General features: G+C 39.4%; 1 protein-coding gene across 1 annotated transcript in view; it reads right to left on the bottom strand.

Annotated features, from left to right (window-relative positions):
- Nucleotides 1-7,725: 7,725 nt before the first annotated feature.
- LOC148953726 (RNA-binding protein Rsf1-like) overlaps nucleotides 7,726-15,002 on the bottom strand; it is a 37,452-nt gene continuing 30,175 nt past the window's right edge. Inside the window, exon 4 of the mRNA XM_089085818.1 lies at nucleotides 7,726-7,770. Within this exon, the coding sequence (XP_088941944.1) occupies nucleotides 7,726-7,770 (45 nt within the window). The remainder of the gene's footprint in view (nucleotides 7,771-15,002) is intronic.

Raw genomic sequence — 15,002 nt, 5'->3', positions numbered from 1 at the left:
TCTTCTCCAGAGTGGTCGGTTCAGGGCGAGGGTTGTCACTTCAGCCGGGTTGATGTTTCTGGAGGCGAGCCGATCACGGATGACATCCGCCCATCTGGTGCGTGGTCTTCCCCTAGGACGCCTCCAGCCGTTTGCAGCTGGGTCGAAGTTGAAGATGAGCCGGGCAGATGTTTGGGCAGGCAGACGGAGCAGATGGCCATGCCGACGCAGTGAGTGAGACTCAAGCTGCTCTGACAGGGGTGGGAGTTTGAAGGACCTGAGGATTTCTGAATTTTGTACCCTGTCGGGGCATCGGGAGCGTTCGATTTTTCGGAGGTGTTTCGTTTGGATGGCATCTACCTTCAGCGTCTGTGTCTGAGTCAGCGACCAAGTCTCAGCAGAATAGAGCATGATGCTGCAACCGAAGCAGAGTATTTTCGTGCTTTGTTGAGACGGCTGATCTGGGGTTTATGGAAGACTGTTTTTAGATGGCGACCGAAGACAAAGTTTGCTTTTGCCGCTCTTGCTGATTTTTCGGCATCTAGGCTTCCGTTTGAGCAGACAATTGACCCAAGGTAGGTAGACTGCTTGACTACCTCTACAGTCTGGCCACAAATTTCCACAGATGACAGGGGGTTGGACGGCGTTTTCTCAACGGGCATTACCTTGGTCTTCGACCAGTTTATTTTCAGACCGAATTTTTCAGCGGCAGAGGCCAGTGTTTCCAGTGTAGTTTTGAGGTCACTAATGTTTTAGCATATTAGCGCTACGTCGTCGACAAAGTCGACGTCTGAAAGAACTCTTCCAGTAAAGCCTATGCCAAATGGCTGCACCTGCTGTGTTTTATTCAGGATGTAGTCTATTACACAGTTACAGAGCTCAGGTGTAGCGGCACATCGTTGCCGGACACCATTTTTTATTTTGAAATATCCAGAAGGCCATCCATTTACAATCACCACACTTTCAGTACTATTATACAGTTCTTTGAGGAGACGGATGATTTTCGTGGGTACGCCAGCAGACTGGAGGATTAGCCATAGTGACTCCCTATCGACAGTGTCGAAGACCGATCGAAAATCAACAAAGGCAGTGTACGCCTTCCTCTTATATTCAAGAGTTTTCTCTATTAGCTGTCTAATAGTATGGACTTGCTCGGTGGTGGACCTGCATGGCATGAAGCCAGCTTGTGGGGGGAGACGCAGGGCATGGAGGTATCTTGTTGCCCGTTTGAGAAGCAGCATAGCGAAGAGCTTTCCAGGAACTGAGAGTAAAGTTATGCCAAATTAACAATACCAAGGTGAAAAAAGTTTGGAAAAAAATAAATGGAGTGTGGGGAGAGGCTAGGTGCCCTCCGATCACTTTTTACTCTTAAAAATGGAATTAAAACTTTCAATTTCCAATCAAATGAGCCCTCTATGAAGTTTATACGAGCATCCCTTCCATAACAACCATATAAGCCCCCAGGGCATAACTTACAACGCCTACCCTCCGGCCCTGGGGGGCTGTGTTGACACTGGAGTTTTTATTATCTGAACCTTGAACTATTTAAACAAAATTTCTATCTGAAAATTTTTATCTAATGCATTTAGGGCGTGGAGATGGGGGGCTAGTTGCCCTCCAATCTCTCTTGACTCTTAAAAAGTGAACGAGAACTTTTCTATTTCCAATCAAATGAACCCTCTCCGAAGTTTATACAAGCATACCTTCCATAAAAACAATATATGGCCCAGAGCATTACTTACAACGCCTGCCCCTGGGCCATGGGGGGTTGCGCCGACACAGGAGTTTTTCTTGTCTGACCTTTGAATCATTTTTAATGAAATGGCTATTTTAAAAATTTTATCGGATAGGTTTTTCGGAAAAAGGGTGTGTGTGAGAGTGGGGCAGAGCTAGTTGCCATCAGATATCTTTTGAATCTTAAGAAGTGAACTAGAACTTTGAATTTCCAACCAAACGAGCCCTCTCTGAAGTTACAGAAGCATCCATTTCATAAGAACCATACAGGCCCTCAGGACAACAATTACAACGTACACCCCTGGGCCCTGGGGGTTGTGTTTACACCGGAGTTTTTGTTATCTAATTTTCGAACAATTTTTAAAAAACTGGCTGTCTCAAAATTTGTAATGGATGGTTTTGAGGAAAAAGTGCATGGGGGGGGGGCTAGTTGCCCTTAAATCTTTTGACTCTTAAAAAGTGAGCTAGATATTTCAATTTCCAATCAAATGAGCTCTCTATAAAGTTTATACGAGCATCCATTTCATAATAACCATACATGCCCTTAGGGAATAACTTACAACGCCTTCTTCCGGGCCCTGTGGGGTTTTAGTGACACCGAAGTTTTCTTATCCGACCTTTGAACTATTTCTTTTTTAAACAAACTGTCTATATCAAAATTTTCATCAAATGGGTTTGGAAAAAGAAGCCATTGGGAGGGGGGGGCTAGTTGCCCTCATATCTCTTTTGACTTTTAAAAATTGAACTCGAACTTTCAATTTCCAATCAAATGAGTCCTCTCTGAAGTTTATACGAGTATCCCTTTCATAAAAACCATATATGAACCAGGGCATAACTTACAACACCTGCCCTCGGGTCCTGGGGGGTTGTGTCGACACCTGAGTCTTGTTATCTGACTTCTGAACATTTTTTAGCTTAATGGCAATCTCAAATTTTTTATCTGATGCATTCGGGAAAAGATGGGCTTGGGGGCTAGTTGCCCTCCCATCTCTTTTGACTCTCAAAAACTGAGCTAGAACTTTCAATTTCCGATTAATGTAGCAGTCTCGTAAATTTTTATGAGGATCCCTTCCATAAGAACCATATATTCCCCCAGGGCATAACTTAAACCGCCTGCCTTCGGGCCTTTGGAGGCTGTGCCGACCCTGGAGTTTTTGTTATGTGGTCTTTGAACTATTTTTTTTATAAAATGGCTATCTCAAAGTTCTTATCAGATGGCTTTAAGAAAAAAGGGCGTGGAGGGGGGGGGGTAGTAGGTGCCCTCCAATCTCTTTTGACTTTTAAAAAGTGAACTAGAACTTTTAATTTCTAATCAAATGAGCCCTTTTTGATGAGTATACGAGCATCCTTTCCATAAGAACCATATATTCCCCCAGGGTATAACTTACAACACCTGCCCTCGGGTCCTGGGGGGTTGTTTCGACACCTGGGTCTTTGGTATCTGACTTTTGAACAATTTTTAGCTTAATGGCAATCTCAAAAGTTTTATCTGATGCATTTGGGAAAAGATGGGCGCGGGGCTAGTTGCCCTCCAATCTCTTTTGACTCTCAAAAACTGAACTAGAACTTTCAATTTCCGATTAAAGTAGCAGTCTCCGAAGTTTTTTACGAGGATCCCTTCCATAAGAACCATATATTCCCCCAGGGCATAACTTACAACGCCTGCCTTCGGGCCCTTGGGGGCTGTGTCGACTCTGGAGTTTTTGTTATATGGTCTTTGAACTATTTTTTTTATAAAATGGCTATCTCAAAGTTCTTATCAGATGAGATTAAGAAAAAAGGGCGTGGAGGGAGGGGGGGGGGGTAGGTGCCCTCCAATCTCTTTTGACTTTTAAAAAGTGAACTGGAACTTTTAATTTCTAATCAAATGAGCCCTTTTTGGTGTTTATACGAGTATCCCTTCCATAAGAACCATGTATTCCCTCAGGGTTTAACTTACAATACCTGCTTCCGATCGCTGGGGAGTTTTGTCGACACTGGAGTTTTTGTTATATAATCTTTGAACTTATTTTTAACAAAATAGCTATCTCAAAATTTTTATTAGATCCATTTGGGAAATAGAGCGTGGGGGGGAGGTCACCCTCCAATATGTTTTGTCACTTAATAAGTGAACAAGGAATTTCAATTTCCAATCAAATGAGCCCTATCTGAAGTTTATGCGAGCATTTCTTCCATAAAACCATATATGCCTCCAAAGCATAACTTATAACCCTTGCCCTGAAGACACTGGGAGGGGAGAGTGTAATGCTCAAATATATGATTTCAAGAACTTTCAACTGCGTTGAACACAATGGCTATCTCAAAATTTTGATTGGATGTGTTTGGGGAAATGGTGGGCGTGGAAGGGGTGTTAGTTGCCTTCCGATCACTTTCGTAAATGAAAAAGGCCACTAGTGATTTAAATTTCCAATTGAGTGAGCCCTTTTTGAAGTTTTTTCAACAACGCTATCTACAATAACCTTATATGGCCCCAGGGCATAACTTATAACCCTTGCCCTGAGGGCTCTGGGGGGGGGGGGTTGTCATCCTCAAAGACCTAATTTCCAGAATTTTAAACTACGTTGAACAAAAGGGCTATCTCAAAATTTTGATTGGCTGTGTTAGGGAAAAATGTAGGCGTGAGAGGGGGGTTGGTTGCCCTCCAATCGCTTTCGACTGTTAAAAAGGGCACTAGTCGTTTGAATTTCCAATCGAATGAGCCCTTTTTGAAGTTTCTACGACAAAGCTTTCTATAAAAAGCTTATATGTGTCAGGACATAACTTATAACCCTTGCCCTCAGGGCTGTGGGGGAGTGTCCTCCTCAAAAACATATTTTCTATGTGGAAATAAACAACGTAGAACAAAACGGCTATCTCAAAATTTTGATTGGCTGTGTTTGGGGAAACAGTGGGCGTGGAAGGGGTGTTAGTTGCCTTCCAATCACTTTTGACTATTAAAAAGGGCACTAGAACTCTCGATTTCCAATCGAATGAGTCTTTTTTGAAGTTTTTACGACGACCCCTTCCAAATGAAGTGCCTCTGGGAAAAAAAATAATTATAATAAATAAATAATAAAACATTGGAGCCGTATGGCCTTTACTATAGGCAACGCTATAGCGTTGCCTTCTGATTAGTGGTACTTTTCTGTTCCATACTTCCCCAGAGGTAAGTGAATCCAATCGTTTTTTTACGAAAATTAATTTTCAAACATTTTTCCATGAAACAAGTTTTTCAAAGGAAAGTAAAGAGGTCCATTAAACCAAAAATCAGCAAAAATAAAGTCAAATAGATATTTCAAACGTAAACTTCTCACAAACCAGCATCAACAAATAAATGAAACCCTAAACGAACAGAAATGACAATATATGACCAAGTCAAACTCAAAACAAGCAAAAACTAACATGAGTAGGGCTGACAATCCCCATGCCTTCTCAAGAACAGAACTTAATTTGCCCTTTACTGAAAACAAAATACATTTTTAAGTGTTTTCACTTTTTTACTTTTATATATAAAAAATTGTTAAAACTTTAAGGAATAAATACCAGTATATGTATCTTAAACTGAGAATCCACAGTCATTTTTTTTGGTAAGGTTATACCAAAACTTTACGGGGTTGACATCCCCAATATCCCTAGAGACATAGTTACTGGACCGTTCTACCACGCTGAACAAAATGGCTATCTCAAAATTTTGATTTGATGTTTTTAGAAAATGAATCATAATACACCCCAGACCACTATACTGTACAATTTTCAGCACGCTAAGAAGAGTTAAAACAAGGACAAGAAGTTAGATGTCAGACGACCGTCTTAGTGAATTATGCCTCTTATCTGTCCATAAAGAAAAAGAAAGAACTGAAGAAGCGTATGTCGAAAAAGCGATAAATTTATTTGCCATGGTTTTATTTTGAATGTAAATAATAAGTTTTGTCATTTGTATATCTGTCTTTGTTTGTCTCTGTACTCAGGTGTCATGATGCTATTTTATCATGATGATAAAATAGGAAAAATTGTCACTGTCCAGTCTACAATTTGAAATCCTTCTCAAGATTGCAACCGGGTCAATACGACGACGACCCGGGCCGGTTGCAAAATTGCACGAGCCGGTTACAAGATTGCAACCGGCACAATAACTTTTGCAAAAGCTTTTACCCAGATCCATAGCTGGTTAATCGACAGTATTTAATTGCAATGAACATGCAGAACAGGGCATTATCGAAAGTTGTCTTTTTTCAATGGTTCTATGATGACAATAGCTTTTCAATGAGTTTGACGATAGTAGCTAACTGACTAAAACTCAAAAATGATGCTTAACTGACCAACGATATACTTCTTTGTATTTTTGTTTTACTACAAAATTCATTTCTCCTCCAATCTCTGCTATTCTGGTATCTACCCCCCCTCTGAAAAATTTTCTGCGGGCGCTCTTGAGAAGGACAGATATTTAAAACAGATTTGTTCAGCCACTTCTTCCTGAAACCACATCTTTACGTAAAAACAATTTTTTTCTACGAAAGTTTGAACAAGAAAAATCATCCCAATTTATGGGTTTTGGCCGAAAAATATAGTTAAAAAAACACTCTAAAGTTCCAGCTTTGCCAAGTTTCATAGTTTAAAGCAATCAGTTCGTGATAAAAAAAAAATTGTAAATAAGGAGCGACGCGGCTAAATAAGTAGGGTAAGAGGTACCATATTGCGGACTTTACGTTCCCTGGCAGCTTTCCATGGTTGATTACCAGACTAATTAATGCTATGCGTGTGGTTTAACCGGTACATTGGGTTACCAGGGCCAGTCACCTATTACTACGAACGGTACTTGCCTTACCAGACAGGTTTTCTGGGCTAACACCCATTTTTTTGGAACTAGGAGCGAGATTGTGTGATGCAATCTGACTGGTTTCGTTTCCCGGGTTCATTAATAGAACGACTAATGTTTTTTGAAAAGGGTAATTACTTCTATGTTCAATAAGCAAATTGAACTTCCGATGGTTAAGAAAGCGTAACGGGTAATTAAAGTGTGAGGAATGGGATGCTATAATTAGAATGGTTTTAAGTTGAAAATTTTGACATAAAAATAACTCTATTTGTGAATTTTTTGCGAAAAGGTATTTGAGTAAAGTTATTGAGTTTGTTAAGAAAGCGTAACGTGTAATTAAAGTATGAGGAATTGGATGCTATATTTAGAATGGTTTTAAGTTGAAAATTGTGACGTAAAAATAACTCTATTTGCGAATTTTTTGCGAAAAGGTATTTGCGTAAATGTATTGCGTTGGTTAAGAATGCCTCACGGGTAATTAAAGAATGAGGAAAGTGGATGCTTTACAACTAAGAGGAAACTGGCCCGACAAAAGGGTATTCATATTCTAGTCGATGGTTATACCCAGAAGATCACAAAGCGGGTTATTTCACCTAAGAGGAAACCGGCCCGTCAAAAGGTTTTTTATATTCTTGTAACTTTTCGTTCCCCCAATTTTTGAATGCGGCTGTTTACAGCATAGGGGGAAACTGACTCGTCCAAAGAGTAGTTATATTCTTGTCTCTTTTCTTTCCCCCAATTTTTCAAATTGGGGTTTTACAACTAAGGGGAAACTGGCCGAACCAAAGTGTATTTATATTCTTGTCCACTGTTGGTACCCATATTTTCAAAGTGGGTGTTTACAAATTTGAGTGTGCATAGCGCAACCATAGTGTTTTTTTATTCTTTAATATGTTCGGCCCCCCAATTTGAAAAATCGAGTTTGCAAACCATTGACGAAGCTAGCTCGACCATAGAGTATGTGTGTTCTTGGAACGGTTTGGTCCCCCAATTTTTCAAAACTGGTAGTTGCTACGAAGGGGGAAACTGCCCTGACCAAAAAGTCTTTATATTTTTGGAACTTTTCGTTCAACCAATTTTTCAAAGCTGTTGTTTACAACTATGGGAGAACCTGGCATGACCCAAATGTATTATATTCTTGTCACGTTTCGTTCCCCGAATTTTTCACAAAGGGTGTTTGAAAATAAAAAGAATGGCAGAAGGGTATGTTTGTGAAGTTATAGTGGAGGATAAGTTGCTAGTGAAAAACCCGGATTGATGAGCTGAAATACAATTTTTATTTAGAAATTAATGAAAAGTAGTTAGATGGATATGTGTGGACTGAGAGAAGGCTGTATTAGTGAAGTTATAGTGGAGTGAGAGTTGCTAGCGAAAACCCCGTGTGGATGAGTTGAAATAATTTTTTTTTTACAATAAATGAATGAAGTGTTTGATTGACAGAAGGATGCATTGACAAAGTTATAGCGGAGGCCGAGTTGCTAGCAAAAAACCAGGGTGGATGAGTTGAGATAAATTTTTTTTAACAAAAAATAAATAAAATGTGTTTTATTGGAGATGGTCTGAATGCTAGAAGGATGTCATAGTGGAGCTATAGTGGTGGGCGAGTCACTATCAAAAACCCAGTGTGGATGAGTTGACATAAAAAATTTTAACAAAAAAAAGCTGAAAAGTGTTTTGGGGGGGATGCGTTGATTGGCAAAAGGATATATTAGTGAACCTACAGGGTAGGGCGAGTTACTAGCGAAAATTATACGCTAATAAGGGTTTTTGACCGCAAACTCTATTTTTTTGTGAGAAATTTATGGAAAGTATAATTCGTTGGTTCACCTAGGTGAAACTTTAGTCCAGGTATGGATCGAAAAATAAACTATTTCTGTAGAATCTGAGCTAATAAGGGTTTTTGACCATAAACTCTAGTTTCCTGTAAGAAAATTATGGAAAATACAATTCTCTCGTTCAAATGTGAAACTTAGGTCCATTCTCTGGTTCAAATGTGGAAAAACCCGTGTGAATGAGTTGAAATATAATTTTTTTAACAAGAAATGACTGAAAAGTGTTTTGGGGGAGATGGGTTGATTGGCAGAAGGATGTGTTAGCGTAGTTATAGTGGAGGCCGAGTTGCTAGCGAAAAACCCGTGTGAACGAGTTGAAATAAAAAATATTTAACAAGAAATGGCTGAAAAGTGTTTTGGGGGAGATGGGTTGATTGGCAGAAGGATGTATTAGTGAAGTTATAGTGGAGGGCAAGTTGCTAGTAAAAAATCTAAGCTAATAAAGATTTTTGACCGTAAACTCTAGTTTTTTGTAAAAAATTATGGAAAATACAATTTGTTGGTTCATTGGTGAAACTTAAGTCCAGGTATGTATCGAAAAATAAACAATTTCTGTAGAATCTGTGTTAATAAAGGTTTTTGACTATAAAATCTAGTTTCCTGTGAGAAAATTATGGAAATTACCTTTCTCTCGTTCAAATTTGAAATTTAGATACATTCTGTGATTCAAATGTGAAACTCAAGTCCAGTTTCGGATAATAAAAAAGATTAATAATTATGTTTCTAGTTAAATATTTTTTTTTCATAAAAACAAATAATTTTTTTTTAAACTTATAAACTTGAAAACTTTTTTTTTTTTTGTACATGTCTTAAATTTGCAAAGTATGCATACAAATCTAAAAATTGTAATCCATGATCGTCCAGAGACATAGTTTGGCTTTTACACTGGTACTCTGTGTCGAGATTTCAACACTACCCAGTCAATTACATGTATTAAATAAGTATGTGTTACGCAGTAGAGTGAGAAACACATAAGTCACATGTTTTCAAAAAGTGAAGATGGATCAATTTAATAAAGTGTGTTCACACGTTAATGTTATTGTAGCATTGAGTGCTGACAAGGACAAGTATTTAAACTATGAAACAAGTAAAAATGGTAGCACTGTTGAAAATGTATTTGTGCATTCTCATGACAATAAAGAAGTTAGTTTCTTTTGAGTACCAAAAAACATCCACGATTCTTGGGACGTATTTGAAAGATTGTGATACCCAGATATGACATCCCCCAAATAAAATACCAACATAAAAATAATAGTTGATGAAGAGGAATATATTCTTGGCAGTTCTTGTGGTAAAATGTTATCTCTTGTCGAATTCCATCTTCGACTTTCGGGTACTAGTCTTAAACAGAAGATCAAAAGAAGATATGCATATTCTTCTACTAACATCATAAACCATATCTTGTCGACGTGCCGAAACTGTTACCTTCTTAAAAATAATGTTGTAATAGACAGTGAAATTGCCTGAAAAATAAAAAGGGCATTGGTAGAAAATATCACCAAGGAATATAAAGATGAATCGATGAAAAAAAAAGTGCCGGCAAACGTCACTACCATTAATCAAACAATTAATGAACCAAATAATAGCAAAGATGAAGTGCATATTGAACATTTGGATGACCCCCCATTAGAAATGTGTTCACATGCTAGTGTTATTATAGCATTGAATGCTGACAAGGAGAAGTATTTGAAATCTGAAACAATTTCAAGTGATAGCACTATAGGAAACGTATGATTGAGTTTTCATGACAATATGGAATTAAATTTCCTTTGAATAAAAAAAAAGTTCAGTTAAACAAATGATGGATATAGGAAAGTATCATTTCCAGAGTTTTTTGTACTCAAAGAGAACGTTAGCTTAAAAATAATAGTTGATGAAGAGGGTCATCTTCATGATAGTGCTATAGGTAACATACTACCTATTGATAGAACCTTTAGTCGGCTTTTAGGTATTAGCATTCAAATGAAAGCAAAGAGGAAAAGAAAGGTCTACTCTGCTACTAATATCATAAACCATATCATGTCTACGTGCCGAAACTGTTACCTGCGTAAAAATAATGTGATAATAGGCAGTAAAATTGCCAGAAACATAAACAGGTTTCTGTCAGAAAATATCACTATGGATTATAAGGATGAAACAATGAAAAACAAAGCAACAGCAAACGTTACTGACATCGATCAAACAGTCAAGAAATAAAATTATATCGAAGACGAAAAGCATATTGACCCTGTTCATGACACACCAGTATAAATTGTGTATGATTCAAAATGGAATAATGATTATTCTACTGATTACGAACTAAGAGAAAACAATAACTACAATATCAAAAGAGAACATGGTGAACTATTTTATGGAACAGATTCAAAATGTCCAAAGTTAATCATTGATATTAATAATGTATCATAATATATTTTTGTATTCATATTCCAAATAACATTATTTAATTAAAAATATTACACTGTTAGGGGTTCATTATTTTTTAGAGTAAGTTAGCATATCAAGCATTTAAAACGTCTATTAAAACATCAATAATGTAAGAAAATCAATTTGCCTACATCTATTGTCAGAAAAATGGGATAACATTGTCAAAATCTAGGTATCAGAATGAAAAATTGTAGGTAAGTAAGTAAGCAAGTAAGTAAGTAATTAAGTAAGTAAGTAAGTAAGTAAGTAACAAACTCTTTCTTGAACTCACCTCTTGGATATACCATACAGAAATTTATATGCACACAGAGACAAGCCATACACAAGCACACACACACACACAGAGAGGCACACACACAGCGACGAAACACGCACAGAAACGGCACACACACACAGAGAAGACAACACACAGAAAGAAGACACACGCACACAGACGACACGCACACAGAGACAACACACACACACACACACACACAGACAACACACACATAGCGATGACACACGCACAGAGACGACACACACACAGAGAGAAGACACACACACAGAGACGACACACACAGACACAGAGACGACACACACACAGAGATCACACACAGAGAGAGAGAGACGAGACAAAAACATACACATACACACAGAAACCACACAAACACATAGAGATGACACACACACACACAAAGAGATGACACAAACACACACACTTACGAAACACACAGAGACGATACAAGCACAGAGAGGACACACACACACAAAGACAACAAGCACAGAGACCGACACCCACAGACAGACAACACACACACACACAGACGAAACACTCCCATAAACGGCACATACTCATATAAGAAAAACTCACATAGACGACACACACACACACACATAGAAAACACACACACACAGAGATGACACACACACACACAAACTAGACACACACACACATAGAACCGAACCACACATAGAGAGACGACAAACACACACACAAAGACACGACACAAACACACACACATATACGAAACACAAAAAGTCACTATACATGCACGAGGACACAAAGAGAAAGACAACAACCACAGAGACACAACACACACAGAGACAACACACACACACAAACGACACACACATAGCGACAACACACGCACAGAGACGACACGCACACAGAGATGACAACGCGACGTGAGAAGAACCACGCACAGAGACGACACACACTCACAGGAAAGACACACGCACAGAGACGACACACACACACACACAGAGACAAAACATACACAGAGATAACACACACACAGCGACCACACACACACAGAGACGACACACACACACACAAAGAGAAGACACACGCACAGACACGACACACACACAGACAACACACACACAGAGACGACACACACACATAGTGATGACACACGCACGGAGACGACACACACACAGAGACGTACACACACACACACACAGAAGACACACACACATAGAGGAAACACCCATAGAGACGACACACGCACAGAGACGATACACACACAGAGACAACACACACACCCAGAGAGACGAGACACGCACACAGAAATGATAAACACACATAGAGACGACACACACACAAAGAGACGAGACACAAACACAGAGACGAAACACACATAGAGACTACAAACACACAGAGACAACACAGACACACACACACACACACAGAGAGACAACACCCAAACAGAGGCAAGACGCACAAACACACAGACGACACACACACACAGAGACGACAAACTCAAAGTGAGGAAATACAAAAAGAGACGACAAACGCACATAGAAGACAAACACAGATAGACGAGACACATAGAGATAGACACTTCACACCAACACACACACAGACGACACACACACAGATACAAAATACACAAACATATCACACATACACATACACACAGATATGAAACACACAAAGCGACGACACACGCACAGAGACGACAGACATACAGAGAAAACACAAAAACAGATACGAAAAACACACAGAGATGACACACACATAGAGACGAGACACGCACAGACATGAAACACAAACAGAGTCATAGTGAGAGAGATATCCAAAAAGTTGGGTTGATCTAGGTTCACTTAGAGTTGGGCGCCACTCTAAGTGAACCTAGATCAACTCAACTTTTTGGATATCTCTCTCACTATGATTCTGTTTGTGTGTCATGTCTGTGCGTGTCTCGTCTCTATGTGTGTGTCTTCTCTGTGGGTTTTTGGTGTGTGTTTTTGTGTCTCTTCTGTATGTCTGTCGTCTCTGTGCGAGTTTCGTCTCTATGTGTGTTTCGCAACTGTGTGTGTGTATGTGTCATCTTTTTTTGTGTGTGTGTTGTCTCTGTGTGTTTGTTGTCTGTGTGTGTGTGTGTGTCGTCTCTCTCTCTATGTGTCTCGTCTCTGTGTGTTTGTCATCTCTGTGCGTGTGTCGTCTCTATGTGTAAGTCCTCACTTTGAGTTTGTCGTCTCTTTGTGTGTGTGTCTTCTGTGTGTATGTGTTTGTGTACTCTCTGTGTGGGTGTTGTGTTTGTGTGTGTGTGTGTGTTGTCTCTATGCGTCTGTCGTCTCTATGTGTGTTTCTGTATCTGTGTGTGTGTCTCGTCTCTTTCTGTCTGTGTCGTCTCTATGTGTGTTTATCATTTTTGTGTGTGCGTCTCGTCTCTCTGGGTGTGTGTGTTGTCTCTGTGTGTGTGTATCGTCTCTGTGCGTGTGTCGTCTCTATGGGTGTTTCCTCTATGTGTGTGTGTCTTCTGTGTGTGTGTGTGTGTGACGTCTCTGTGTTTGTGTCGTCTCAGTGCGTTTGTCTTCTCTATGTGTGTGTCTTGTCTGTGTGTGTCTGTTGTCTGTGTGTGTGTGTCGTGTCTGTGAGTGTGTCTTGTCTGTGTGTGTGTGTGTGTGTGCGTCGTCTCTTTGAGTGTGTCGTTTCTTTGTGTGTGTCGTCTCCTCTTTGCATGTAGAGAATATAGGTTTGTTTCATCTCTGTGTGTGTGTGTGTCGTCTCTGTGTGTGTGTCTTTTCTGTGTGTGTGTGTCTTATCTGTGAAGGTGTCGTCTCTTTGTGTGTTGTCGTCTGTATGCATTTGTTGTCTCTGTGCGTGTGTCGTCGCTAGGTGTGTGTCGTCTTTGCGTGTGTCTTGTATCTGTGTGCGTGGTGTCTGTGGTTGTTGTCTTTGTGTGTGTGTCCTCTCTGTGCGTGTATCGTCTCTATGTGTGTTTCTGTATCTGTGTGTGTGTGTGTCGTCTCTTAGTGTGCGGGTGTCGTCTCTATGTGTGTTTGTCGTTTCTACGTGTGTTTGTGTGTCTAGTCTCTCTCTGTGTTCGTCATCTCTGTGTTTGTGTGTCGTTTCTATGTGTGTGTGTGTGTGTCGTCTCTGTGAGGGTCTTTTCTCTGTGTATGTGTCTTATCTGGGAGTTTGTCGTCACTATGTGTGTGTCTTCTGTGTGTGTGTGTTGTCTCTGTGTGCGGGTCGTTTTCAGTGCTTATTGTCTTTGTGTGTGTGTCCTCTCTGTGAGTGTATCATCTCTATGTGTGTTTCGTATCTGTGTGTGTGTTTGTGTCATCTCTTTGTGTGTGTGTGTCATCTCTATGTGTATTTGTTGTTTCAGTGTGTGTGTGTGTGTCTGGTCTCTCTCTGTGTGTGATTCATCTTTCTGTATGTGTCTTCTCTGTGTGTGTGTGTGTCTTCTCTGTGTGTGTGTCGTCACTCTGTGCGTGGGTCGTCTGTGTGTGTGAGCCGTTTGTATGTGTGTGTCTTCTGTGTGTGTGTGTGTGTGTGTTGTCTCTGTGTGCATGTTGTCTCTGTGCGTGTGTCTTCTCAATGTGTGTTCTATTCTCTGTGTGTGTGTGTGTGTCGTCTCTGTGCGTGTCTCGTCGCTGTGTGTGTGTCGTCTGTCTTTATTTTTGTGTTTGCGTGTATGTATGTCGTGTCTCTGTTTAAATATAAATATCTGTATGGTTTATAAAAGAAGTGAATTCAAGAAAGAGTTTGTTACTTACTTACTTACTTACTTACTTACTTGCTTACTTATTTGCTTACTTACTTACCTAAAATTTTTCATTCTGATACCTAAATTTTGACAATGTTATCCCATGTGTCTGACAATAGATGTAGGCAAATTGATTTTCTTGCATCGTTGATGTTTTAATAGACATTCTAAATGCTTGATATGCTAGCTTACTCTAAAAAATAATGAACCTATAACAGTGTAATATTTTTAATGAAATAATGTTATGTAGAATATTAA

Source organism: Artemia sp. Qi Xiang Cuo, chromosome 3, assembly GCF_049724085.1.
Source record: "Artemia sp. Qi Xiang Cuo chromosome 3, ASM4972408v1, whole genome shotgun sequence".
Lineage (NCBI taxonomy): Eukaryota > Metazoa > Arthropoda > Branchiopoda > Anostraca > Artemiidae > Artemia > Artemia sp. Qi Xiang Cuo.
This window is presented reverse-complemented; position numbering and strand designations above follow the sequence as displayed.